General features: G+C 37.8%; 4 protein-coding genes across 4 annotated transcripts; 1 reads left to right on the top strand and 3 right to left on the bottom strand.

The window, feature by feature from the left end:
• Positions 1-2,528: 2,528 nt before the first annotated feature.
• On the top strand, positions 2,529-9,209 carry LOC131793322 (sialin-like). The gene is made up of 10 exons (XM_059110724.2): positions 2,529-2,747; positions 3,327-3,363; positions 3,913-4,112; positions 4,531-4,618; positions 5,382-5,468; positions 5,860-5,990; positions 6,954-7,103; positions 7,869-7,998; positions 8,510-8,748; positions 9,057-9,209. The coding sequence occupies exons 1-10, from the start codon at positions 2,529-2,531 to the stop codon at positions 9,207-9,209; spliced, it is 1,434 nt and encodes a 477-aa protein (XP_058966707.2).
• A 1,562-nt stretch (positions 9,210-10,771) lies between these two features.
• Positions 10,772-14,976, bottom strand: LOC131793676 (uncharacterized). The gene is made up of 7 exons (XM_059111128.2): positions 14,871-14,976; positions 13,878-13,964; positions 13,207-13,516; positions 12,738-13,016; positions 12,132-12,271; positions 11,289-11,529; positions 10,772-11,139 (listed from the first exon to the last, which is right to left on the bottom strand). The coding sequence occupies exons 2-7, from the start codon at positions 13,899-13,901 to the stop codon at positions 10,997-10,999; spliced, it is 1,137 nt and encodes a 378-aa protein (XP_058967111.2). The 5' UTR covers positions 13,902-13,964; positions 14,871-14,976; the 3' UTR covers positions 10,772-10,996.
• Positions 14,977-17,864: 2,888 nt separating this feature from the next.
• On the bottom strand, positions 17,865-19,882 carry LOC131794102 (melanocortin receptor 5-like). The gene is made up of 2 exons (XM_059111616.2): positions 19,756-19,882; positions 17,865-19,268 (listed from the first exon to the last, which is right to left on the bottom strand). Exon 2 carries the CDS (start codon positions 19,205-19,207, stop codon positions 18,272-18,274), a length of 936 nt encoding a protein of 311 aa, XP_058967599.2. The 5' UTR covers positions 19,208-19,268; positions 19,756-19,882; the 3' UTR covers positions 17,865-18,271.
• Positions 19,883-22,847: 2,965 nt separating this feature from the next.
• Positions 22,848-23,751, bottom strand: LOC136281930 (adenosine receptor A2a-like). Its single transcript, XM_066168970.1, has 2 exons — positions 23,318-23,751; positions 22,848-23,160 (listed from the first exon to the last, which is right to left on the bottom strand). Exons 1-2 carry the CDS (start codon positions 23,749-23,751, stop codon positions 22,848-22,850), a joined length of 747 nt encoding a protein of 248 aa, XP_066025067.1.
• Positions 23,752-26,666: the final 2,915 nt, after the last annotated feature.

A 26,666-nucleotide genomic window follows, 5' to 3' on the forward strand; every position in this document is an offset into this window, starting at 1 on the left:
CTGATATAGCAATTTTTTATTGCATTGTAAAGAATTAGTGGTTGTATAATGATGCTAGAAGGTAGTGTTGCAGAAAGTTTGTCTCAAAACAGTAAAACCTGCCGCACCCCACATATCTATGAGTATACTGTTCCACAAGAGAAAGATAATTCCAGAATATAGTGACAAATTGACCATCAACCAATGATTAAATGGTAACAAATAATAATATCAACAATACTTCTAATAATGATAATAACAATGATAACTATAGTAATAGTAAGGATAACTTATCGGGGCTAGCTCAAGAAGCTCACTGTTCCTCCATCGATTTTTCTATCCTCAAGGTTTCAGTAATGATTAAACTGTGCTTCTTTTAATTTTGCCTGTTGGCTATGAATTACTTTCTTATTTCACTGCAATTCCATTTTTGTGAGACTTTTGTTTCATACAACGAGGCATTCCATGTTGTAGAATATTCCTCCATTCTGCCACTCCGCTATCCCACTGTTCTTATCATTCCGTCGAGTAGGGTCACCCTGTTAAACTCACGTTAACGTATTTCGGACCTTGTTCGCTCCGCAAATTTAACAGCTGTTTAAGGCTTTAGCCGCAGATTGAAATTGTAAAATGCTCTCTCTTCGAATAAATAAAGGTTTTTTGAAAGTTTCCACGATGTGCAGATCAAATCTATTTAGCTATTTCCACAAGGAAAAGTCTTGTTTACCATTACGTGCCGGAGACGCCACTGTGAAATTATTTTGAGATGTTTACCATTTTTTCCAGTGTTACAGCAAGAACTGAAAAAACAGTAAGTGACATCGGGTCAAATTCGGGTGAAGTTCGGCTTCTATCGTTACTTACCATCAATCATCTCAATAACGTATGTGGCTTTGCCTCTTATAAGGAGGCAGTAGCCACAAAAACACAAAAGGAAAACAAGTTGTACTGAGCACCCTCAGATAACTGGAATTTCCACTCGATTTTTTAAGAGGTACGTTTCGTCACACTCACCGTCTATATTAGCAAGTACATTCCATGTTGCCATGCACCTGTTCAGTAGTAGGTCCCGGATGACGTCAAAATGCGGTAGAAACAGAAATGTTGGACGAGATGAGATGCAGCCAAGTGTATTAAAGATGTTCTTAGCATATCTGTGATCTATTACTGGACAGACACATGGAAACATGAAATCTGTTTGCTTTTCTTATTTATTTATTTATTTACGCACGGTATAAGTGATCTTAATAAAAGCCTTTTTCAGATTCTTAGGAAATGACAAAGTACGTTTTGTCTAGTATTAGTAAGTAAGTACGTAAGTAAACTCTTTATGTAAAGAGGGTAGCCTGAAGGCAGATAAACTTGTGTGCCTCATACAATACATATGATAATACTAATACAAATACAGATATCAATAAGTAAAATTAAATACATTATTAAAGAGATAGAAGAACAGTCAAAAAAGTATTTTGAATGCTTTTCATCAAAAAACTCTCAAACTCAAAGTTGATCGTGTAAGCGGACTCTTTTCGTGCAAAAATTTTTGTTTAGCTGTAAGTTGTCTACCTTCGTTAAAAATTTTAATCAGTACCCATTGTTGATTTTAGAATTTCTAGCCGAATAATTTTATTATTTTTTGACTTGATCGGTGATGATGACATTGCGTTAACGTCGAAACGTCGTCGACTACCTTATTTAAGCTTTTAAAATGTATTGTGATGGTTTTACGAAGTATTTTATCGCAATTTTTTCATAGTTAAATATTTGTCTTTTTTTTTTGATGTTGGTCTTGCTTTTATTTACTAACGTGTCTCCTTAACCAAAGGGGTCTTTATCCACAATCGAATCAAAAATCAGCTCAAACAATGGGAGAATCGAATATTCCCATCGGGTGTTCCCGATAATTGTTTTATGGTTCAGTTCCTGCTGAATAAATGATGCAATTAAATCAGTCCTAACAATTTTTTTGCATATTGTCTGGGTTTTGGTAATTACAATTCTCTTACCAACAGTGGCCGCAATTAAACTTGGAGTACATAAGAACATTGGACGCCACTAAATTCCAGGTAACTGACCACGAACACGTTCGATCAATGAAGTCCTTATACGGAAAGCTTGCTACAAAGCTAATTCCTCATTTCCTTGGTACTTATCGTTCATGCGAAACAATTGGACCAGGTCGATAGCCAGGTGTTTTGCGATGACGGAGAATTACTCCAGCTTAACTGTGTATCATTTTAAAGTCGCAAGTGGATTGAGTCTCATGTCAAATTCCGTTTGCCACTGATCCAATGTAGTTTACATTTCAGACAGTCGATAGTTAGTTATAAGAGTACTTCGCCATTTGCTTTTACCCGCCAGAGTAAAAGAGTAAAAACATTTGCATATACAGTACCAAAGAAATTATCTTCCTATCAGGGTTTATTGAATTGGTTGATGGGTTTCAGAAGAAAGAAAGTAAAAGGGCAGATTTCTCTTACCCCTCTTCCGCAGAAATGGATTAAGGGACAGAGCGGAAGATACGTTTGCACCGAACAGGCATATTCACAATGAATTCTACCGAACAAAAACTGCATGGTATTGGCAGTGGAGAAAACGACAGAGATGTAACCCAAATGTGCCGGTGTTGTCTTCCACTACGTTATGTCATCGGGATTTTTATCATGCTTGGCTTTACGAATGTTTACGCTATGCGAGTTAACCTAAGCGTAGCTTTGGCTGTTATGGTTGGTAATCAAACACTCATGAAAGGTGGCATGGAAATAGAGGTAATTTCAGTCTTTCGAATTGTGACGAGAAACAATTACTAATAAAATTAAAGATTTGAGTGTTGCACGGAATGCAATAGACATAACAGCAGATCTAGTACCAAGAGAAAAAATGAACCAGAAAGTGATTAGAATGTGAAACGAGTGATGTTTTCACGGTTGACACCAACTGAAGCATAGGCTAACCAATACCGTCGACCGACATTTATTACGGCCCCATCAAATTGGACTGACAAACAAAACTGATATTTCAAGCCTCTATCTGCTCAAATTTGTTCAGTTTATTTTTATAATGAATTACATAGGCAAGAAGGCAGAGTATTTGTAACTTTCTTTTCATTACTCTAACTGCGTTATTGGGGCGATTGTCGTAACCAATAAATGGAAAAGGTCTTTTTTTAGCTCCTCTCTTTTCAAAATTTTATTTTCTTGTACCGCCTAACACCATAACCCCTTCTCTTTCCATCCACTTGATGAGTTTAAGCTAGACCAACAGCTCATTAATACGAACTGCAGATTCATGGCCGGTGAAAATATACCTGGAACTTACAAAGCTTTCATTGCCTTTTTTGAGTCTAGGAACCCGCAGAGTTTTCATGGGGAACTAAAACTCAAGGTATGTATCCAACCAACTGACGTTTGATTCTTTGTTTGATTCCACGGTCTGGAGGCGTATTTCGACGTTGTCCCATAATTTAGCTCTTCTGACAAAATCCTTTTGCGAATGTCGTGTTGCGAGTAGCTTTCCGGTTTTACTTTGATGTTAATGGCACTGATGATCAGTTCCAGTCCAAGGATAGCTCTAGCATAAAAAGCTTGAAGGAAACTGCAATCCTATAATAGCGAATTTGTTCCTATGCTCTACTTCGTTCATATTTTGTTTCTTTCGATTCGAAAAGACTTGCGTTCGAGCGATTCAGATACTTTATTTTGTCCTTCATTTACGATGAAAGTATTTTTTCGATAAACAATCGAATTCTAAGCGAGAAATAATAGAAAAAACCCGCTGTTTATCAAACTGCCGTAGACTTGATATGAAGCGATATGTATATGTTGATTAATTTTCAGCGAAAGAACAATAGACATTCTGCCCGATGAGGGTTGCTGATTGAGTTATTAGCGATATCATGGTAAGAATATTATGTCCTTTGATCTTTTCTCACAGGATTCATTCTCAGTGCGTTCTATTTCGGCTACATTGTTATGCACTTACCTGGAGGATACTTGGCAAGAAAACATGGCGGCGCTACATTGCTTGGTCTGTCTGTTGGCGCCACAGGGTTCCTTACCCTTTTCACACCTCTTGCTGCAAAGACCCATGTGGGAGTGTTCATTGCACTGAGAATTGCTGTAGGATTTGCCGAGGTAATTCCACCCCCCCCCCCCTTCATTAGCTTGTACTATAGCTATACACATTGACACTTGGATGAATTTGGTGCATTAAGCTGTAAAGTAAAACAATACGTTTGCCGGCTATTAGAAGCTTAAATACTTGAATCTGTGAGACTAGGACGTCAGCCGGAAGTTAATAGTTCGTTTCCCTGACAATTGATACAGCTCTACTGACTGTGGCGTTAAGTTAAAAAATGCTTAACCGAAAGAGTTCAGTTGGTTGGTGGATGCCAAATGTGCCAGTAACTGTTCAACTTTCCTTAATCACTCAGTCTGCATTTCAAAAACCGTATATCTGTGCTTCCCGTTAGTCCCCCATGAGGAATAACACTTTTCCGAAATACAATTCGTCACTTTGCTCATCATTCATCATTTCTTATGATTTGTGAAGGGTCCTGTTTATCCCGCCGGTCACGCTTTTTGGAGTAAATGGGCGCCCCCCTTGGAAAGAAGTAAACTGGCAACTTTAAACGTAGCGGGTGAGTTGAAAGGGATCCAGTTTATAATAGTGAAACCTGCGATCTAAATGTTGTCGGTGTCCCTTTGTAGGAAATGGTCAAACGCACGCACACTTATTATACGGTAATATTTTTCACGAGTTTCCCTCCAATACCTGTTGCATCAAAAAACGTAAGAGGTAGACATCGTTTCGAGCCACTTGCGTATGCGCCTTTATTCAACACAGATAAAATCGCTGAGAGCGAATGGTGATGATCTCCCACATCACAGTATAAGTACCACTTCGCGTGATTTCAAACGAACATTTTGATCGGTGTAGTCGTTTAACCACGGACACTTTCTAATGAACGTAACGAATGACGTGTTCTGATGTTTGTTAGCAGAAAGGGGTCTATGGAGCAGACAATGCAGCGACGAATTTGCCAATCATAGGTTAAGAGCTGTACAAAACGTAGACTTAGGTTATACAATTTGCTTTGCTTTGCTACAAGAGACTGACTCGCTTTTATATGGAGACACCAAACGATGATCCAAGGGTGCCCATGATAATACGATTTCACTGCTGGTACGATTGCCCTTACTGGGTTGCTGTAAGAATGACACATCCCCTTCCACCGCTAGTAACTGAAAGAAAGTTGGATTCTTGTTTGCAGCAAAGCACGGCTCCAAATTTAACTCCTTTACTCTGCGGATTCCTCTGACACGGTGGTTAGTAGGAATTATTATGTTAGGTCTTGCTAAAGACTTAAGGAATATTTAAATGATTTCGTTCTATTTCCGTAGGGGGTATTTTAGGTATAATAATGTCCATGTTTCTGTCTGGATACATTGCTTTTCATTTTGGTTGGTCTTGGATTTTCTATGTCTTCGGTAAGTCATTCAATTAAATAACGTTGTTTCAATCAGTTTCAATCGTTTCTTTTTATAGATTTTCATCGTAAAACGGGATGTTGGAGAAATTGTCCCGAATTGAACATTCCATTTAAGATTTACAAAGCAGTCTTCAATTTGCTCATGCTAATCGAAGTCATAAACGAGAAGTGGCAAACGGCATATGGCCAGTCGAGGACGATACATGCTTTACCTTATTCTCGACAGCAGTCGGATTTACCGATTACCTCGTTCGTAAAAATTGCTCTGTATGGAATAGCAAATAGAATAAGATAAAGATTAAAAAAAATAAATAAAACGAAAATCTAGGAACGTTCTTAACGACATAGAGACGCCTAAGTGATGTAAATGATAAAATCTATTTCAACAGGTAGTAGTGGTCTTATCTGGTCGATTCTTTGCCTCTGTTTGGTTAGTAACTCACCTTCACAACAAAGGTGGATCTCAAGAGAAGAAGAAGAATATATTAAATTTAGCTTAGCAGGAGATTTACAAAGTCAGGTAAAAAATAAAATGTTTGTGAATTTTGGCATAAAATGAAGAGAATGTGAGGAAATAAAAGCAATGTTTAGAGGACTTTTCACTCATTTCATCCACTTTCTTGTGATTCAAAATTCGTAAGAAAGATACATGAAAAAATTACTTAGTTCTGATTGGTTAAGATAAATGCAATTTTTTTTCAGGTAATTCAATGCAGAAGAGGGTTTATTCAGTGCAAAGAAGTAACAAACTAGACTGAACAATTTCTTGAACTGCTTAACCCGACTTTGAACTTTTTTGCGCCTTATAGATGTGAAAGTATTATTGTATATTATTGTTTTGATCGTGCGCGGTCGTTTTGACCGAACGCACAATGTCACTTGCAGGGTTTATATAAATTATTTTTGCACTTGATGCGGGCGCTTTGCTTCTGCATAATTATGATAAGCTATCTCATATTTTTATTATTTATATTATTAATACGTAATTACATGATTTTTCTCGTGCAATTTGGAATAAATAAGTGTATATAAAATTTTTCAAAGATCACAAATTGCACAAATTTTGTTAGTCTTTGAAAAAATCTACTCGTGTTTACTTATTTCAAATTGCACTCGAAATCATGTGATTACCTATACTTATTTCTGGTTTCTTTAATTACTTTCTTATTTTTTTTGTTTAATCCTATTCCCTCTTTTAACCATTCGTCCACTGGTTCATTCATCCGTTCATCCCACCTTTTCTGCATCTGTCCATCCATTCATCTACCTGCTTACCCAACCACCCATCTATCCAGTTCGCGGCTCAATCGCTCATGCTCACGTGCATGCTGCATTCTGTTTGGTTCAATTATTCGTGTATTCAGTTATTCATGCATCCATGTACCTGTTTGTTAATTCAGTCGTATCATTACTACTTCCCACCAAGATCAGGTTGTTGTTTCGTTTTATTTGGCGTTTACGGTCATGCTTATCACGTTTTTAGGATGTACCGATTCCTTGGAAAGCAATCTTCACCTCTCTTCCATTCTGGGCCATTATTGTAACGCATTCTATGCATTCGTTTGGCTATTACATGCTGATATCAGAGCTTCCTTTATTTTATACACAACGACTTCATCTTGATCTTAAACAGGTAAGGCCCGAGCCAGTTAACAATGCCCTCAATCTCTTGAGTAACGGGATTCTCTGGGCAGTGCCAGCTACAGGGCATAGATATTAAAACTTGACATCCTATTTTCTGTTGAGTTACTCATTTTATAACTTTGAATCTTGGACATGCTTAGATTTAACATATGTGCCTTAGAATTTATCTTATATTTAACAAATTCTCACAGAGCAGTTTTCAATTGAGTGTCAAAAAGGATCCTAGATTGCTTCAGTTTTGCTTTATTTCGCTCTGTGATTGGTCTAGAAAACTCGCACCTCTCTCTAAACCAGTCAAATGCAGATACTAAAAACCAATCTCATCTTGGTCAGTCGCGTTTTCCCGCGCTTCCACCAGGTTGCATGTTTTTGATTTCTCATTGGATCGTGATGATGTTGACCTTTTTTTTTTGACTGGTGGTTTTGATTACTTTGGTTATGTTGGTCGACAATCATTGATCACTGTTTTATTTCATAGTATGTTATATGCCCCAGAAAGTTTCTCAAAGAAATGCGAAACGATACCTCAATTCTCTATGATTATCTCCCAGTCTCAAACCTGTAGACCAAGTTTTGTCTAAATTGTCATTAAAAAAAAAACAGTATGCTTTGCTACAGTCAATGGCTGGTTTTGAGCGAAAATCCTCCTAAACAAATCGTCCGAAAAATCCCAGGGACTGTGGCTACCACCCCTCTGTCCCACCTCATCCCGGGGTCCACAATACGAATGATCTTTTCGGTTTTTCTCTATCAGACTTGGACTGCATCGTCCTTACCTTACGTGGTCACACTGATGATGTTAATCCTTGGTGGTCAAATGGCTGATTATCTTCGCAAGCATCATCTTGCAACCGGAACTGTGAGAAAGATCTTCAATACAATTGGTAAATGACTCTCCAGATACATTAAGAAAATTGCAAAGACGGACTTAAGAGAAGAAATTAAGCTTAATTTTTCATCGAGGACTAAGAGTGAACGAGGACATCTTACAATCATTGGCGGTATTTGAAGCGATCGGACTTTATAACTTAGGAGCCGGTCATTATTTATCATGGGGAGTAATGGAGGAGAGGTGGGGGGGGGGGGGAAGGGGAAGTCGGGGATTTTGATTGTGTGACATTAAATTTTTCCTGATCCTTCCTAAGGCCCTATAGTATTCCAATGGTTCCTTCCCCTCATTGGCTGTTAATTTTACCTCCTGTATACTCGGTTAGCAACAATTGATCGTCCACCTTTCCTCCTGTGGATCATGTTATCCCAAAAAGTTTCGACCCCTTCCCCCCCCCCCACCTCACAGTGATAAAAAAAAATGAGTTGTTCTCTACCTCCCTATATTTTCAAATATTTGCGGGTTGTGAGACCAATGTAGTTATACCAGTGTATTTTTCACCTTAGGTTTCCTAAGTGAGGCTATATCGTTCTTAGTACTAGGCTATTTTTCAAATGCCACCACTGTTGCAGTACTGATCACAATAGGAGTGGGTCTCGGCGGACTGGCTCGTAGTGGATTCTATGTGAATCATCTCGATATTGCCTCACCTCTCGCTAGTGTCTTACTTGGCATAACAAACACAGCAGCATCATCGGCTGGAATCTTAGCCCCTATCGTCACTGGATTAATTGTTCAACACCACGTAAGTTTAGTATTCAAAATCGTACATTTAATTAGTCGCAGAGGGGGCTTTGAGTGCTCTTTTTGTTTTAGTATATTTATATCTAAATTTGTGTGAGGTAACTAAGGCAGTGGCCATTCATTGTCGTACGGGGGAGGGGATCGAAAGATTTGTTCATGTCAAAATAAAATTTTCTTAATCAATTGCCAATGAGGGGGTGGGGTGGGGGAGGGTTAATTACGCGACCCGACCTAAGCCCCCCGAGTTTAGCCTGAAGAAATTGTAACTTCAAGTTAACACACTCAGACTATTTCCTATTTTTCTAACAGACGTCCCTTGAATGGAGAATCGTCTTTTTCATCATCGCAGCGATGAATGTTCTTGGCGCCACATTCTTTGTCATTTTTGGCTCAGGCGAAAAACAGTCGTGGGCGATTAACGAGGGATATAATGAGTTACCAAAGGAAGATCCAGATAAATAGATTAAATTTTGTGGACCATGCGTAAGTTATTGTCTTGGGGGAAGGATTGGGGGGGGGGGAGGGGCGGGAGAGGGGTCAAATGGTTCCCAGGAGGAACAGAGGGTTATCAATCGCCGCCAAAAGAGTGTAGAGGGGGGACTGTAGACGATTGATTTTGATTGGCAGGGGGAGGGGGGAGGGGGGAGGGGGGATCTTTAGAATGTTACAAAGCCTAATGGGGGAATCAGATTATCTAAACACAAACAATCCTTCAACCCCCAGTTTATAAGTAATGATTGATCCACATTTAAAAAAGAAATGTAAAGCAGAGCTTTCTTTTATTAAATGTTTTTTGTTATTGACACAAACAATCCTTGAACCCTCAGGTTATAAGTAATGATTGATCCACATTTAAAAAAGAAATGTAAAGCAGAGCTTTCTTTTATTAAATGTTTTTGTTATTAACACAAACAATCCTTGAACTCTCAGGTCATAAGTAATGATTGATCCACATTTAAAAAAGAAATGTAAAGCAGAGCTTTCTTTTATTAAATGTTTTTGTTATTGACACAAACAATCCTTGAACCCTCAGGTTATAAGTAATGATTGATCCACATTTAAAAAAGAAATGTAAAGCAGAGCTTTCTTTTATTAAATATTTTTTGTTATTAGCGTATTCTACAGGTTTCTCTACTTTAATCCGAACATGGAAAATTTAAGAATTTGTTCATGTTTAGCGTGCGTATATCGAGTTATGGATGCCGCGGGAAGTTTGGAGAGCACGAAAAATACGTAATAGTAGCTCGAGGCGCAGCCGAGAGCAACTCTAGCTATTTGAGTGGTCTCCAAACTTCCCAAGTGTATCCATAACTCGATATACGTACAGCTAAAAGCATGAGCAAATTCTTTTATAACAGAGCAACAACAAGGATCTGCGCGAAGAAGCCTTTTATTGCAATAGAGTGCAAAATTCTCACAACGCACAAAAAAAGTAAGCAAATGTCCCTATTGGCTGGTCAAAAACACGCCACATTTTATACTTTGGTTTGAGCGAGAACATTTGATCCAGTTAACCGATAACTGTGAATGAAAAGCTCAAAATTTACGGGGAGAATGGAGAAAATCAAAGCCAAATGAACACAAGTGTCACTAAAATATGCTTACGTTATCTTATTTACGCACGGGCGTGCGTAAATAAAGATTTTGTTCATAGCGGCTCAGTAGGACTTATATAGGGCAAGCAGGCGCGCTATGTTATAAGATTTGTTTGATACTTTAACAATAAGGTAACAAGGGATCGGTACTAAACAGGGTGAGCATGGCGAGTTCATCAACAATTTTTTACAAATATTTTTTTGGGAGACTTTTTAAATTTCTTTCTAGCTCCTCATACAGTTCAACCTTTTTATAATCCACCATTGAAAATAGCAAGCCTGTCAAATGAAGGATTGAATTCTGTCGCTGACCTCCAAAGAGCAATATAAACCAACATCCATGCTATTTCCACCAAATATAAAATGACCAGTTGGATCTTCCCAAATCGTTTAAAGTATCGACTGTAATAGCTTGTACACAACGCAGTGTTCTAAACAGAACAATTTATTTGATGAACTTTTCTTAATTTGTATTTCGTGCGATAGGCATTGACAATAGCTGAACACCAGTTTGTTTTAAATAAATTATTTCCTTTTAGTCCCTACAAGTTGAAAACAAACAACTTCACGGCAAAAATATGCGGTTGAACATATGAACTTATCGAGCGAGAGCGCCTTAGTTATTTGTAATCTAAATCAAATGACATTTGTTGGTCAATTCTTCGCGATAACTATGTAGGCATGAACGTAATCCATCCCATGATCTTCCGGATGCTTGGCAACCAGATCTTCGTAAAGTTTGAAGAATTTATCGACAATGGCGTCCTTCTCTTCTGGAGAGCGAGATTCAGAGAGGCCTGTGGGAACGTTTTAAAACCAGTAAGGTTGGTTACCATACTATACAATAACTTCCCCCCATCGATTAAAGTCCTCTTCCGATATTTAGGTAATCTAGTCATTCTTGATACATATGTGAAAGACCACAACATGAAAAATGACGTCTTACCAGACGTAAATGTCGCATTGCTCCAAGTCCTTGTCGTGGGAATGAACCAACGTGCGTGCGCTTTAGGATCACCACCGTTCTTGAGCCATTTTTCTCGGTAAGGGCAGGGTACCACTTTGGTTTCTATGGAGACGAGAGACAAACCAGCTTTTCGAACGGGCGAGTCCGCGGATTCAAATGGTTTTTTAAACTCATTTACTGTGCGGTAATAGTTGACAAATGTCGTCTTGTTGAATTCTTCCTAATTGCAAAGTGATTAAATATAAATTACTTAGTGTTTAAAATTCACTACAAGACCGAAAATACCGTTTGCATTTCGGTCACCAGTACGTAACATTTATCAAGAAATCAATGATATTTTTCCGTCAAACATAGTAAAGTCCATTTGTTTCGGTGGATGGAATAATTGACCTCTAAAGCCTGACAGTGGCTGAAATAATTACCGAGAAGTCCTTTAGAATTTGGAAACAAAATCACGTCGGAAGGGAAAGCCAAAACGGCATCACAAAGACGGCAGTTAAAAGTGCTTTCTTAGAGATAAAATCAGACAGTTTCTCATGACAACTAAGAATACTACCAAATTTGTTTTTGTACCATTTAAAAATAGAAGCACTATCGCACCCCTGAAATCCGAGAACCTGAAAATAGTCAATAGTGCAAAGCGAGATAGTTACACAAAAGGGCCCACTTTCTGCGGCCAGCAGATATTGTGCCGCTCGAGAGGACCAGGGGTCCCTGTAATACCACACTTGTCATGTTGAGGTGTTGAGGGTGTGTGGGTGGGGGGGGGGGGAGGGGGGAGGGGGGAAGAGAGAGGAGGGAAAGAAGCACTTTTGTTCTGACCTGTGTTATGACTCCATCGTGAACTAATAGTTTCCACAAATCTTTCATTGTGTGATGCATGGAGGCTGGTGTGTTCTTCGTTGTCCCAAGGTATTGTCCTTCACCGTCAACTGCAAACTGAACAAGAACCATTCTGCCACCTGAAAAATAATTCAAAGACTGAAGTTAACCACTAAGGATAGCTTGGATGAGGAGAGGATCAATGGAAAATTGCAGATAACTGTACGATAAGTGCTACCACTTGAAGCTATGAGTTTTGGTTACAAGTGGGCAAAATTTGAATTAAACGAAAGAAAGTCCCTATAGAGAGTCCCTATCATTCAGAATTGCTGAGATACCGTAGGAGTTTAACAGCCCGAATGGAAAGTTTGACTAGCTGATAATGAGGGGTAAATGGCCGGAAAAAAAAGAAGACATCGAGATTGTATTCCTCTTAATTTAAAACAGTACCATGCACCAACCGTTTACGGCTTAGTGTGGCGCTTAACTGAATAGTATCCTTGACACTTATGAAAGTTGCCATTCAGTTAGGGTCACAGAACGCCTTTAACAGGAATCAAAAATGATGTTGCGTGATTCCCTATCAGTATGACACCATAATCATACTTGGTGCTAGTTCTTTCGCTCTCGCCAGTAGCAAAGTTTCCCAGTCCTTTGCGGCTTGATTCCTAAATTTCTCAGCCTCCTCCGGAAGGGTGATCATAGTGTGATGTAACGCCCCTGTCACGTTGCAAGGTTTTTCACGGAGCCAGTGCATGGCAGTGGATGAAAATATCAAATTTAGAGACTCAGGAGGAAGACATTGACTGTAGAAGCTTGTGCCGCACGCTGCGACGAATACATTGGAGAAATCTGAGACGTAGCTTTTTGGGCCTGGTATTAGACCTGCAAAGAAGAGATAAGGGAATTATGGACCGCGATGTACTGGTTCTTCATTCTAAAGCCTGCAGAGCAGGCCTTCCTATCGCTGGAGCGAAGGAGAGTATGAGGGGCGAGTCAACTGCCACAGAAGACTCAAGCACTGACTAAACCCATCCGCGGATCGAAGAAAAGCTTCAAATTTTCAAAGACTAACCTTGCAGACGAAGGAACAAGGATTTGAAATCATTGACGGGCTGATCCTCGTAAATCACTTGAATGGGCAAATCGTCACCATGAATTTTTCGTAATTCTTTCACGCATGCGTAAAGCAATGGCATAGAGGTACCCCCGTCTGCACATCCGTAGTCTGCAATTGTGAAAGCCGACCTAGGCCTCTCTAAAACTGATCTGACACTCTCCAATACTAGAGGCGCAGACTCTAAGATTACGTTATAACATCCAATGGTGTTATCTGAGTAGAACCCAGACCCATCTGTTCCGTACGGGATGTGGCTATGAGGAGACTGCAAAACCGATCAAAGATAATATTAAACAATAAGGTTTTTCTTTTACGCTTTGATGTACCAAACTTCCTTTCTGTCTAACTTGCCTATAGACCCACTTGATGAGGGTCACATGAGTCTTACAGCTAAAAGTATCTCGGCAAAACTGACCGATCAGGATATCCTCTAGTTGAAACGTCATGTACTGTCACAAAAGTGCATGTCCTTTCTAGGACTGCTCCCATCTGGATGATTGCACCACACGATCGACTGTTTACTTGACAGAACCTGGGTTTATGCAAGTGACGCGTCTGGAGTAGGGTTAATTCTTCCGGGATCACATTTAAGCTTTAGTACATGAATGAAATAAAAAAGAACTCACAAACTTTTCACCACTTGCAGACATCGCGCTCTTTGAAAAATCTTCTTCTCCCTTTTTCTTTCCGTTTTTTCCTTTGGCTGTCCAAATCTAAAGAATAAGAAAAAAGAATTAAAATTAAGAATTAAATTAAATTAAGACTTAAAATCTAAAGAATTAAGAAAACACCTCTCTTCGTCACCTAACTAGTCCTTGAGTTTGAATACGCCTTGTTTCAAGAACGTTAATAATTTAGCGCAGTATGCTGATTGAACCGATACCTGATAATTGAATTCATTCAATTGTATCTGCGCTAAAGACTTGAACTACATGGACGTGACCGTCTGACTAATATGTAAAATATTTTGATTTCTCCAATATTTGCATAGCTTGACGACTCAAGTCGTAAACAAAGAACTAGGACCGAGAAAATGATACGGAGGCGGGTCCCAAGAGATATGAATGAAAACACATCGAAATCGTTATGCATGTTGTAAAATCATGTTCCTAATTCAGCACAGATTTATTCTAACAGTTCTTGAGATCGCGTGACGAAGCAACCCTCTTCAAAACAATTCAAAATAGTTCGGTATAGTAACTTAGATTATCAAGCCAGAGGAGGCAAAACAGTTTACGTCCTCCCAAAGCTCGTTATATTTTTTCAGACTGATCTAGTTTTGAATAATATTGGACAAATGATAACAAAAGATTACATCCTTTCTTCAAATATTCCTTGAGCTCGAATCAGAACGAATTTACTATTTGATGTCGCGTGAGTTTGGAACTCGAAAATCCCTAGTGTAAATGTTGACTCAGTTACCCAGACGCCAATCCACTTGTAAGTTACGTTTCTATCAGCAATTGAATCGAAAATATTTATTCCTTATCTCGAAGTCCAACGCTGGACAATACCGCCGCGATCAATTAATGTTCACACAGGCAAAGTTTTCTCCGACTAGCAGTAATAAAATTCAATGGATTTCTGTAAAAATACTACCGCTCCTTAAATCCCTTTACCTGTTTTCCTCTTGAAGCGATCAGTCGTGTTCTTTTCCTAGACCGTTGAAATTTTCATGAACATTGGAAATAAAATAACGCTCATCAATACTTTATTATGCGTTACGGCTACTGTTACGTGACAGTAGCTTTACGTCATCGATGAACTTTGGCAAAAGGTGACATAGTCTACCGTCGAACTTTTGCCATTCTTTTCAGTGCTGGCAGCCTTTGCTTTTATTAACAGCTTTAATGAGGAATCAGAATTTGATAAGTTGTGATATGTGTTTAAAAATACCTTTTCAGTTCTCAAATACACCCGCGCCTTTCAACTACTAACAAAAATTCATTCCTTACAATAATACAAAATTTTGTGTTGCTTTGAGGCTTATAAACAGTTCATTGTGACGAAGTGTAGCAAATTACAAAGAGAGTTTGAAATTCAACAATTGCGGGTTTCTTTACACATATATTTTTTTATCTCTATGTGTAACCAGGTGATATTTCCTCGACACCTGCACTTGATTTGCGATTAGATATGTTTTCTTTTATTATTTTTTTCCTCATTCAATCCTCTTTAATTTATTTCGTTCTTTGTTTTCAGAATACATCTTTCTCCTCGTATAAAGAAATGGCCCATTGTTCCGGGTCAACTTTCCAAACAAAAGTCCTGAGTAATTGGTAGTCCTGAGGGACTTTGGCCGAAGGGAGGCGGAAAAGCTCGTAACTGATCGAGAAAATTATCGGAGTGATAATTTTGCTGCACTGGGGGAGTGGGTAGTGTAAATATGCACTAGTAAAATCAATCTCCATCGTTGTACCCAGGGGTAGACTTGACCCTCGTTTAGCGCATCGAGCCAAAGGTTCGCAAATTAAAAAATAATTAAATTTATCCCTATTGCAGTGACTCATTTTAACCACCTCTCTCCATATGTAAGTCAATTCGCCTGGTTTTTACCAGTCAGTTTTTTCAACGTACAAATATATTTTTTGGTCTTAATACTGGTGTTAAATACAATCGAATTCGTGTAACTATGTTGATGATACAAGATATACTGATCAAAGCAATGATTTCTAGTTTTTGTGAGAATTATTAGAATTATTTTCGTTTTCAATCAAACGCGTGGCAAGATGAGGGTGTGATATTTTTTCTCTCACAAGTCTCACAATGAAGAAGGTGCGAGTTTTTTTTTATTTATCTTTTGCAAAAAAAAAAAAGCAGGTCCTGCTTAAAAGTAAGTCTCTCTTTTTAAAAACTATCAGAGTTTTACAGCGGATTTTAACAATCTTTGTTAAAAGTAAGGAGCTGTCAACAGCTTCTCCAAATTTTCGCAGAGAGCAGGCGCTGGCGCACAGCTGTTTTCTAACGAAGCGCTTACTTTCTGGAACCAACAAGTCTACCTTAGAAGAGGATTCCTGTTTTACAAAAGCACAGAATTCTTGCACCGATGTTGATGACACAAGATGTACTGATCGAGGAAATTATCTCTAGTTTTTGAAAGAACATCTATTTTGAGTTATTCTCGTTTTCAGTCAAACGCGCGGCAAGACGAGAGTGATATTTTACTCGCAAGTCTCACAATGGAGAAGTTGCAAATTTTTTGTTTTTGGTTTGTTCTATATTCTCTTTCGGAGAAAAAAAAAGCAGGTCTTGCTTGAGCTTACATAGTTTTACGACGGATTCTAACAGTCTTTATTAAAATTATAAAGCTATCAGCAGTTTTCCCAAATATTCCCTTTGTAGAAAGCGGACGTTTGGACTTTATGTTTGTTCTCAATCAAGCGAGGCGGCATTTAACGAATCAAGGGGTGTGATTTTTTTCGCGTGTTAAGTTTTTGCTGGGCTTATGCATTTACGCTACGGTAAGCAAATTATGGGAGGCGATTGCGCAGCGCTTTATGCAAACTAAGAAAATAGGATAAATTCGATTGGCCTAAAATTTGGTAGATGAATCTGACAGTGTCAGTGATGTGATTGAATACACGTAACCTGTTGAGCAAAAAAAAAAAAAGAAAGAAACTAGCAGAACATGACTATGCGAAAAAATCTCACCTCCTGCTATCACACAAAAGGATGAATAGGTATCAATTAGATGTCGGTTTGTGTTAACACAACAAAATTGTGGGAGGAGATTATTCAGTCTTTCTTGCTTACGAAGTGCGAAATTTAAATATACTCGGATTGAACAATCGAGTCGAATGGGAGAAATTGACGAGCGTGTGCGACTATTTACTCTCGCCATTGTTTTTTTTAACTCCTTTCGTTGAATCGAAATACGGAAAGAGAAAGATACCCGTAAAACTACATGAATTAACGACGCATGAGGCGGACGTTGTTACCAGGTTTAAATCACGCGCTAGAGGAAGGAGAATATGAACCCTTTTTGTGCACATCAGGAACAAAATCTGATTCACGCAGCGCTAAATTTAAATACCCACACATTAAACAATCGAGCAAATGACGATAGTCTTTTACATGATTTAACGGCGTGGTAGGCTTCGGACGTTAATACCAGGTTACACATGCTCTCATCTCATGCATTCGGAGATGTTACGAGTCCAATTTTTTCTTACATCATTCAAAGTTGCCAGCTTGATCTTCGTAATTTCAGTTTGTCAAGACTGATAATGATTGAAGTATTAAATTTCACGCAGATGATATGGACACTTGATTAGCTCCCTACCAATGAAAGTTCATTAAGAAAAATCACCAAAATAGGAACAAATTAGCTTTAAGAGTCAAACGTACAGACAGACATCTTTGATACCATTAGCATTTCACAATTATTTTAAACGCCGTCTCCTCAGTACGTAGAAATTCACCTTTAGCTGAGCGGAGAAGATGGAGTGTAACGTTTAATCTCGGAAAATTAAAGGTTTTGAAAATAATTCAATAAGAAAAGGAAAGTTTTGATTTAAATCCATGCACCCACTTGCACGATGTTTGTTTTATTACATCATTATCAATTACATTTTAAAACATTCATAAGCAATATGGACATTTTTCTGATGACAAAACAAAATTAAGTTTACAACTGTTTATAGCAAGGAGAAGCGAGGTGCTGAATGTACACCGCAGAGAAAAAAAATTGTTGGTTGATGCAACTCATCTACCAAACAAGTGGATAAAGCCATTATTTCTTTCGCTTTCTTATACGAACATTCATAAGAGTATAAGTTACGTCAAGAGATTATAAGAGATTATATATTCTCTTGTGCAAGTACATCTTTCCTTTAATTAATAATTGATGCATGCAAAGTAAAGTTTAGTGTTTCCATTGCCTTTCCTTTATGTTGTTTTACGTGACTAGCAAAAAATACCATCGACAGACCTAGAGCAAAAAATTTAAGCGACGAGCGTTCTCTATCGGTCAGCTTTGCGCTAAAAGTACTTATGCGATGGTGTATAACTCGAGGATGGTCTAACTCCATGGACAGCAAAGTGCCTGTCGGATTGTCTGCTTCATAGCTCGTCTCACTTCAGTAATCTTCCAGCAATAGAGAAAAGGGTTTAACGTCGAGTTAAAGTAAACTAAGATAACTGCCATTGCATATGCGACGCCTAAGTATGATGAATATGTTGTACTATAAGTGATTACAATTTTTATAATAAGGTATGGTGTGTAACAAACAACTAATACTGACTGTACCCACAGAGCACTGTACACTGCTTTTCTGTATCGCGCCATGTTCAGTGCACTTGGATGGTTCGGCTGTTGTTGAACATGATCTTGTGCCTGATGATTTCTAAGAGTGCGAAATATCTTTGTGTACGAGGCGATTGAAATAAGCAGTGAAAGTGGTATCAATATCTGGGCACACAAAACGATTATACGCCTTTCGAAAATGGCGCATAAAGAGGCGACAAGACATAAAACCCAAAAGTTAGCTATAATAATACAAACACTATTCAAAGTTACAATCTCTTTGTATCTCAGCCCTGCCAACAGGGCGAGAAGTCTGTCCACGCTTATTGCCGCCATCGTCAACAAAGAAACTCCACATAATGCTGAGCCTATGATGTAGGCTGCTCTCTCTGCGTAATAACAAAGAGTCCAGTGTTCGTGAACCACGGACATCCAACAGGTAACATAGAGAGGCTGAGCAATAAGACCAACCAACAGATCAGTTGTTGCGAGACAACGATACAAGAGTTTGGACGGCGCATGGAGGGCAGATTCCTTGTGAAGGGCAACAAGGATAAGAGAATTGCCAAGAAATGTTGTGATGGAGAGGAGAATGTTGACTGATGCGAAAGATGCTGGTTGAAGCCCACCCACCAAAGAGGGGGAGCATAGCCATAGCATTTTAGATGTTTTCGGCAGTGTTTCACCTCTGGTGAAATTTGTTGTCGACATAATTCTGCATTCGTTTCCTCTGTTCTTGCAACGAGGAATATTTCGTCTAACTGAAACCTTCCTTGAAAGAAAAAATTAAGACTTCCTCACTAGCTTTCAATCATTTAAAATGCGTCAGAAATTTGTAGCCGTGGGATGCCTCAGGCATGAAACTGATGCTGATTGATGCCCCCCGCTAAAGAGAGAGAGTTTAGGAGTTCTTCAATTGTTTTCGTCTGTGTTCCAATTCTTATGAAATTTGTTGTAGGCTATCTAAAATTGCAATGAGTTATATGTCGTCTAAACAGCCGACAACCAGCCAAGATCAATGACACCTCATACATCAGTTAATAATATTCATACACATGGACTAATACCTCATCAACGTTAACTCATTTAAAATACGTCAGAAAATTGTCTGTTGTGTCCAATTATTGAACCTTTGAAGTGCCTCAGGTGTAAAATGGCAATAAGTAGAAAATGGATAGACATCTGTAGTATTATTCTTTTAAAAGAACGACGAACAATCTCCTTTTACCTGGATCAAATTTCACTGATATAGTACTAACCTGGTATCCAAATCATTCGTGTGAAGTTCAGACTTGTATCATTAGTAGCCATGAAGAATTGGAAATAAAAATTTCAAGCTGGTGATTTTACTTGGTCTTAGAAAAGTTGGATTGGAGACAATCTGCGAATACATCAAACAATTCAAATTTAAATTTTGGTCACAGATGCAAACGTATTTCTAAATGTTTGGGTCGATTTGTAAAGACGTGCTTTTTTCTATCTGTTTTGTTTTGCGTCTCCGGACTTATTTTAAAAACAAAACCGTAACAAGATGTCATGCCGCGCGCCAAACCATTTTTTTAAATTCGTTCTCTACCAGCCTTTTTCCTTTCGTCAGGAAAGTTGTAATGGTATTTTTTTTAACAAAAACTGTTTGGCCTATTTTGCCTATTTCTCCCTATGATGTAATTTCCTTTCTTCATCCCTTTGGTCATTAAGATAAGAAAAATAGGCGTTAACTAAAAATAAAGGAGGCGGAGAAACCATTGTTTTGCACCAGCCATGATGGCACTACGCGCTCGGTATCGTTTTAATCTCAGGGTTCCATCGGGTACCAAAACAATCATTTCTTTTCGTTTGATGCCAATTTTTATTCCAACTTTACTTTTGTCATCTTCGATCTGCAATTTTTTTTCTTTTAAAGTTAATTCCTTTGGCAAGCACACATACATGGGTCAGTAATATTTCTGTTTGACGATATGATAAGGAAACTCTCTTTTGTCAGTTTTTGAATGACAGCATAAGCGGTTTAAGCGGTATATTTAAATATACTGTCATTCTTTTGGGCCGGTAATTAAGTGCAAAGATTATCCCTGTATTGTGGTGAATTCTGAATTCCTAAAAATTGTCATGGAACGAGTTCAAGGAAAAAGAAGTGAAAGTTAGGAACAGTTAATCACTCGGGTTGGTAGACATAGGATCAATAAAAATTGAAGAAAACACAGACCAGCATTAAACTGGATATATCAAATATTTCAAAAGTTGACAATATTCTTGTCATGAGTTAATCTGTGATAGCATCCAGAAAAATATTTTTTTTTAGTTAACGCCAATTGCACAAGAACGATCCCTGAAACCCTATTTCCTTCGTAACATCTCAAATAAAAACCTCCTCACTACATTTACACTACCGTTTACACGTTTGTAATACGTCAAAAAATTGTTCGCTGTGTCAAAAAAGCCTTTTTTGTGCTTAACTTGTCATGTACATCACGTATGAAATAGGAATAGGAGGCAACTATTCAAAGACATCTTTAAAATTATTATTTCATGTTGCAACAAACAATCCCGCTTTATTTAGTTTGCGAGAAGGCACTCAATATTAAGGCTTCAATGCGAATTGAATAAGTTTGAGGATGTAAGGCCACAGATGCAAACTTATTTTAAGATATTTAAATTTAACTGTGTGATTGGTAACATTTTGTGGCTCTTTTATCTCTGTTACGTTTCCGACAAAACAAGAAACAAAACAAAAGAAAAGCAAGAAATTACGTGTTTAAACAATTTTTTTTGCTGTTTCTTTTAAATTTTCATTTTGTTCTCCTCCTTTCGCCATCAATTTTGTAGTGATTGTCCTGGAAAAATTATAAGCCAAAGTTAGCCTATTATACCTTAGTTATGAAATTTTTCTCTGCCTGCTTCTTGTCCGCGAAATGAGGAGAAAAATCAGTCGGATACCAAGCAAGCTTTTACGTATACGACAGGTGTCTGAATTTCTTCATGTTGTAATTCCCCTGTGCGATTCGCCTTTCTTCTCCGATAACCCGAGTTACATGGCTATGCTAAAGTGAACATGATAATCTGTTGATCGAGAGGGAAATTGAAGAAATGTATACTTAAAAACTATCGACAATCGATAAAAAAATTCAAGAATTATTTGCCAAAGATGAAGTAAACATTGTTGAATAATTCCCGAGACGAAGTCGAGTCAAAAACTGTACCTTGTTAAACTGACATTAACAGCATTTATTATTTATGAACCTAAAATCATTCTTGGTTGCGTGTTAATTAAGCAACTCCAGCGTATCTTTCAAGCTCCCCAAACTTCCTGCGTGCATCGTATATTAATAACCGCACACAGACGCACGAAACAATCGTTAAAAATACTCTGTTAAAGATTAGGAGAAACTAGTTAACCATCACAGACACGCAGCCTCGTTTAAGTTTGGGGTCAAAGCAAATTTTGTTTTTGCAGAATAATTACTCTTTATAGATTCAACATTTTAGATCGGCTTCAAATCAGTCATTTCATCTACCGACGGAGGATTAGCTGACAGAAAAACTAGATGAATGACTTAATTCATTGCTAAGAGATGCGTCAATCCTTCCTTTAGAAAGAGTTCTTTCCCAGGGAATTTTCTTTTCAGTACAGCGACGGTAGCTTTAAAACTAATCAAACAAAAAGATGTTTGTCGCAACCAGCTGTTGATTTAACTAGATAACGTTTCAGTTTAATTTCAAATTAGCATTGAAAGGGAATTTTCTTGACAAACACAAAGACATGGGCTAAATTTTTTGTTTTACAATACGATATGAGACTCATAAGTCTTAAAAGATCTATTTTATCACTTCTTTAATGGGTGAAATAAACATGTCGTTTTTAGGCCGATAATTAGATGGTATGGTATTAAATGGACTGTCTCTTTTGGCAATATGGCGTCAACATCAACGTCAAGCGCTTTCTTTTAATTACAGGAAAAATGAGTCGAAATAGTTTTCTCGAAACACACAAGATCGGCCTCAAACACATCTCCTAAACTACTCTTCGAAGTTTTATCTGATGCCTTCATACTGCTAAGAGGAGAAAACATGAAAGTAAAATGTTTGCATATCTTTTCTTCAATTATGACACTTGTATTTTAGCATAGCGGCAAGAAACCATATTTTTGAAAACACATAGCTAGGCTTACCTAGTCTGTCTCTAAATTGTTCTCAGAGATATAAAGACTATCGAGAACAGCCTGTGCAACTATTCTATTGAGCCACTTATTCACTTTTATCCAATAAGGTATTTAACGACTGCTCTCCAATAATAATCGTGACTCAATAAGTCTGCTTTCAAAGTCTGAGGAACAACTCGAGGACTCCTAACTCAGCAAAGTGCTTCTTTAATTGTCTGCTTCACTGCTTGTCTCACTTCCCTAATCTTCCAGCAGTATAGGAACGGGTTTAACGTCGAGTTGAAGCAAAGTATAATAACTGCTACTTTACATATGACGACTAGGAGAAATGAATATTTTTTGGTATGAGCGATCACAATATTCACTATACATATTGGTGCATAACAAACAGCTAATGCTAACTGCACCCACAGTGCACTGTACACTGCCTTTCTGAATCGTGCCATGTTCAGTGCATTTGTTTGGCTCGGCTGCTGTTGATCTCGTACTTGTGCTTGGTAATACCTGAGAGTGCAAAAAATCTTTGTGTATGATGCGAATGATATTACCAGGCAAAATGATATAACTAGGGAGCTGTACATAAAGATTATACGGTGATAAAAAAAATCCACTTAAAGAGGCGACAAGGGTAAAAACCCAAAAGGTAGTTACAATAATATACGTGCGCTTCAAAGTGACAATTTGTTTGTATCTCAGTCCCAACATCAGGGCGAGAAGTCTGTCAACGCTTATGGCCGTCATCGTCATCAAAGACACTAAACTCAATACACGGCCTGTGGTGCTGGCTGCGTCCCTTGCGTATCGACAAAGGCTCCAGTGTTCCTGAACCACGGATATCCAACATAGAGCATCGAGAGGCTGAGCAACAAGACCAACCAACAGGAGTTTTGACTGCGGATGTAGGCAAGATTTCTTGTGAAGGGCAACAAGGATAAGAGAATTTCCAGCAAATGCTGTAATGGAGAAGAGAATGTCAACCGCTACGAAGCAAATTGATAGTTGTTGTTGAAGCCCACCCACCAAAGAGGGAGAGCATAGCAGTTCTTTAAATGATTCCGTGCGACTTCTACCGCTACTGAAATTTGTTGTCGACATAATTCTGTCTTCGGCGTGTCCCTTTTCTTGTAGGTTTCTGTTCTTGCAACGGAAAATGGCAGCAAGGATTACTGAAGCCTAACTTCCTAACTAACAGTCGCATAAAGACTTACTCATTCAAAATGCATTAGGAAATTTTCTATTGGGTCAAAAAATTTTATTTTTCCCGGGAATCTTTGGGTGCCTCTTTTATGAAAAAGCAATTAAAGGCACATACAGAAACATCTGTTATTTCGGTGTTTCTATATACAGTGCGGCAAAGAGCCGCTTTTTACCAGAATCAAATCCCATTATAATAGGATGCTAGTCAAGGGTCCATATCTTTCGTGTGAAGTTAAGACTTGAATCATTATCAGCTACGGAAAGCTAAAAGTGCAAAAGCTCAAGCTGGCGATGTCAATTATTCTATGAGAAAAACTGAATTCGTGACAATCACCTAATGTATTACGTAGAATACATAACTATTCAAAATTAATGTACGGCCACACATACAAACTTGTTTCAAAATATTTGAAATTAACTGTGTATCAAATTGCGCTTTGTAGCTTTTTTTCTCTCCGTTTCGTATCCGACTAGAACAAAAAACAAAATAGTAACAGGATCAAGTTATCACGCCATTAAACCATTTCCTGTAACTGTAAAAGGAAAGTTATTCAATTTTTGTTCCTGCGATTCTCTAAGGCAATTAGCGACTCTTCTTTAGTGATGAAAATTAGTTCCTAATAATAAGTTAAACAGGATAATTTATTAATCGAGATGGAAAATGAAGGGATGGGCGCTCAAAGCTTATCAATAATCGATAAAAAAATTTACAATTGTTCTTAGAGAGGCTTCGTCTTTACCAACCCTGACCCATATTTCAAACTCTCTAAAACTGCCACGTGCTTTTTATCGCACACGGAGGAACGAATAAGTTGTTAAGAAGACACCCGCTTGCCAAGACAGATTCGGACTTGTATTATGCCTCGTTTACATGATTACGTTTCTTTCGACGTTATACATATATGTAAATACCTGTTTTTAAAACCTTTTTCAAATTTGAAAATTTATATCAAATAAATATGTCTACTCTTTTCTCATCAAAAAGAGACACTATGTGATGAGAAAAGAAAATATATATATATATATATATATATATATATATATATATATATATATATATATATATACATACTATTTATCCATTGTTTTCTTTTTGGACGGGAAAATTGCTGGTAGACAAACCAACAACTTATCAATTTCTCCGAATGGCGACTGCAGCTGATGAAACTAGTAAAGCGTTTGGGTGGGCTACGACAAGTTTTTAATCTCAAAGAATTTCAGTTTTAGTATAAATTAGAACTAAAAGGTAATTTCGTTGACAAACAAATAGAAATCGGCCATATTACTGTTTGAGTTCCCCCTTATTAAATTGAAATATTCTCCCTTTGTTGAAGACATTACTAAACAATAACGAGGAAAAGTTAGCCTAGAGACCCTATGATCTAGTTCTCTTACTTCCTACGTCTGGTTAGTGAGATAATAAAATTGTTTTTGTATCAAGAAAGCTCTCATGTAAACGGCAGGTAATTTTGCAATGCTCTGGGGCAATTGTCAAAATTCTCCTTTCATCACAACGGTTACATCTTAATACCGAAGTGAACAAAACAATTTATAAGTGGTGGTCGAAAATCAATGGACGTATGCTAAGGAATTATCAAAACTCGCCGCACAGTTCTTCAATTCTACCTTCATCAGCAACATGTACTTCAGAAGTCCCTCACTAGCGTTTACTCTTTGAAAAGACTACTGGAAAAAGCTCGACGTACAACGTCGGATTCTACTGAACTTCTTATTTCTTCTGCTTAATCAATGACATTTTTGACCAGCGCTCCCTAATAACAATCATGACTTAATGAAAGTCTTAAAAGACCAAACCGAGGAGGAGGTAAAGCTACGGACAGCAAAGTGCTTCTCTGGTTGTCTGTTTTACTGTTTGTCTTACTTTCCCAATTTTCCACACCTATCCATTACACTACAATATGTAAATGAGAACTCAGAAGTCAAGATAGAAGAGCAGCACAATCAGAACCAAACATATTTTTAAAATTAAAAAGTTACAAATTCAATTCGTAAAGTAATTGCTGAATTACATATTCAACCGATAGATGATGAGTGTATGAAAAACACATTCACTGTGGTACTAATTTGCGTTAAGGAATATCTAGCGTGCTGTCGACTTCACTGTTTTGCTTTTTTCAAGGTAAAATCGAGTTCATTTGTATTTTTGACAATAAAAACGAACGGTAAAACACGACGTTTCGACCAAACTTCGGTCATTTTCTAGTGAATAGTAAGATTGTCAGGTGAAATACACATATATGCGTCTAAGAAGTATAAAAATTTTTTGGAAGTGTAAACGGACAATACGAACATACAAAGAGAAGAGATAATTAGAAGCTAATTAAAAACCAAAGTAAAAATAATTCTTAAAATCAAAAACCTAACTAGAAACCTTTGCACGAATTGAGTCCGACTGTACAATTAGAGCAAGTCCCACTTCTTGAATTAAAAACATTTCATAAAGTAGGCAGTCAAATTTGTTGGTACACTTCTTTAAAACGCTAAAAAGTTTTCGTAAGATCCCCTGGGGCCAAAGAAAGCTTGTTTGTCGTTGAATGCTATTTGTTGTGTGCTCTCGACGGGAATCAGTTAGGTTTGTTTTTTCCCGCGAGTCTCAATGTACCGAAAATGTATGTGTGATACGTAAATGCTTTGGGGAACCAACTTTAAGATCATTTTTAGTGGTTAAAAAACTTAATCGCGACATTTGTACTCGATAAAGTATAAAGGCGCTGATTTTTAGCTTTGAGCTGTTTAGAATGTTCAGAGTCTAGAATCGCCTCGAGTTTTAGAGAAAAGAGCATAGCCACGTT

Source organism: Pocillopora verrucosa, chromosome 6 (genome assembly GCF_036669915.1).
Source record: "Pocillopora verrucosa isolate sample1 chromosome 6, ASM3666991v2, whole genome shotgun sequence".
Classification (NCBI taxonomy): Eukaryota; Metazoa; Cnidaria; class Anthozoa; order Scleractinia; family Pocilloporidae; genus Pocillopora; species Pocillopora verrucosa.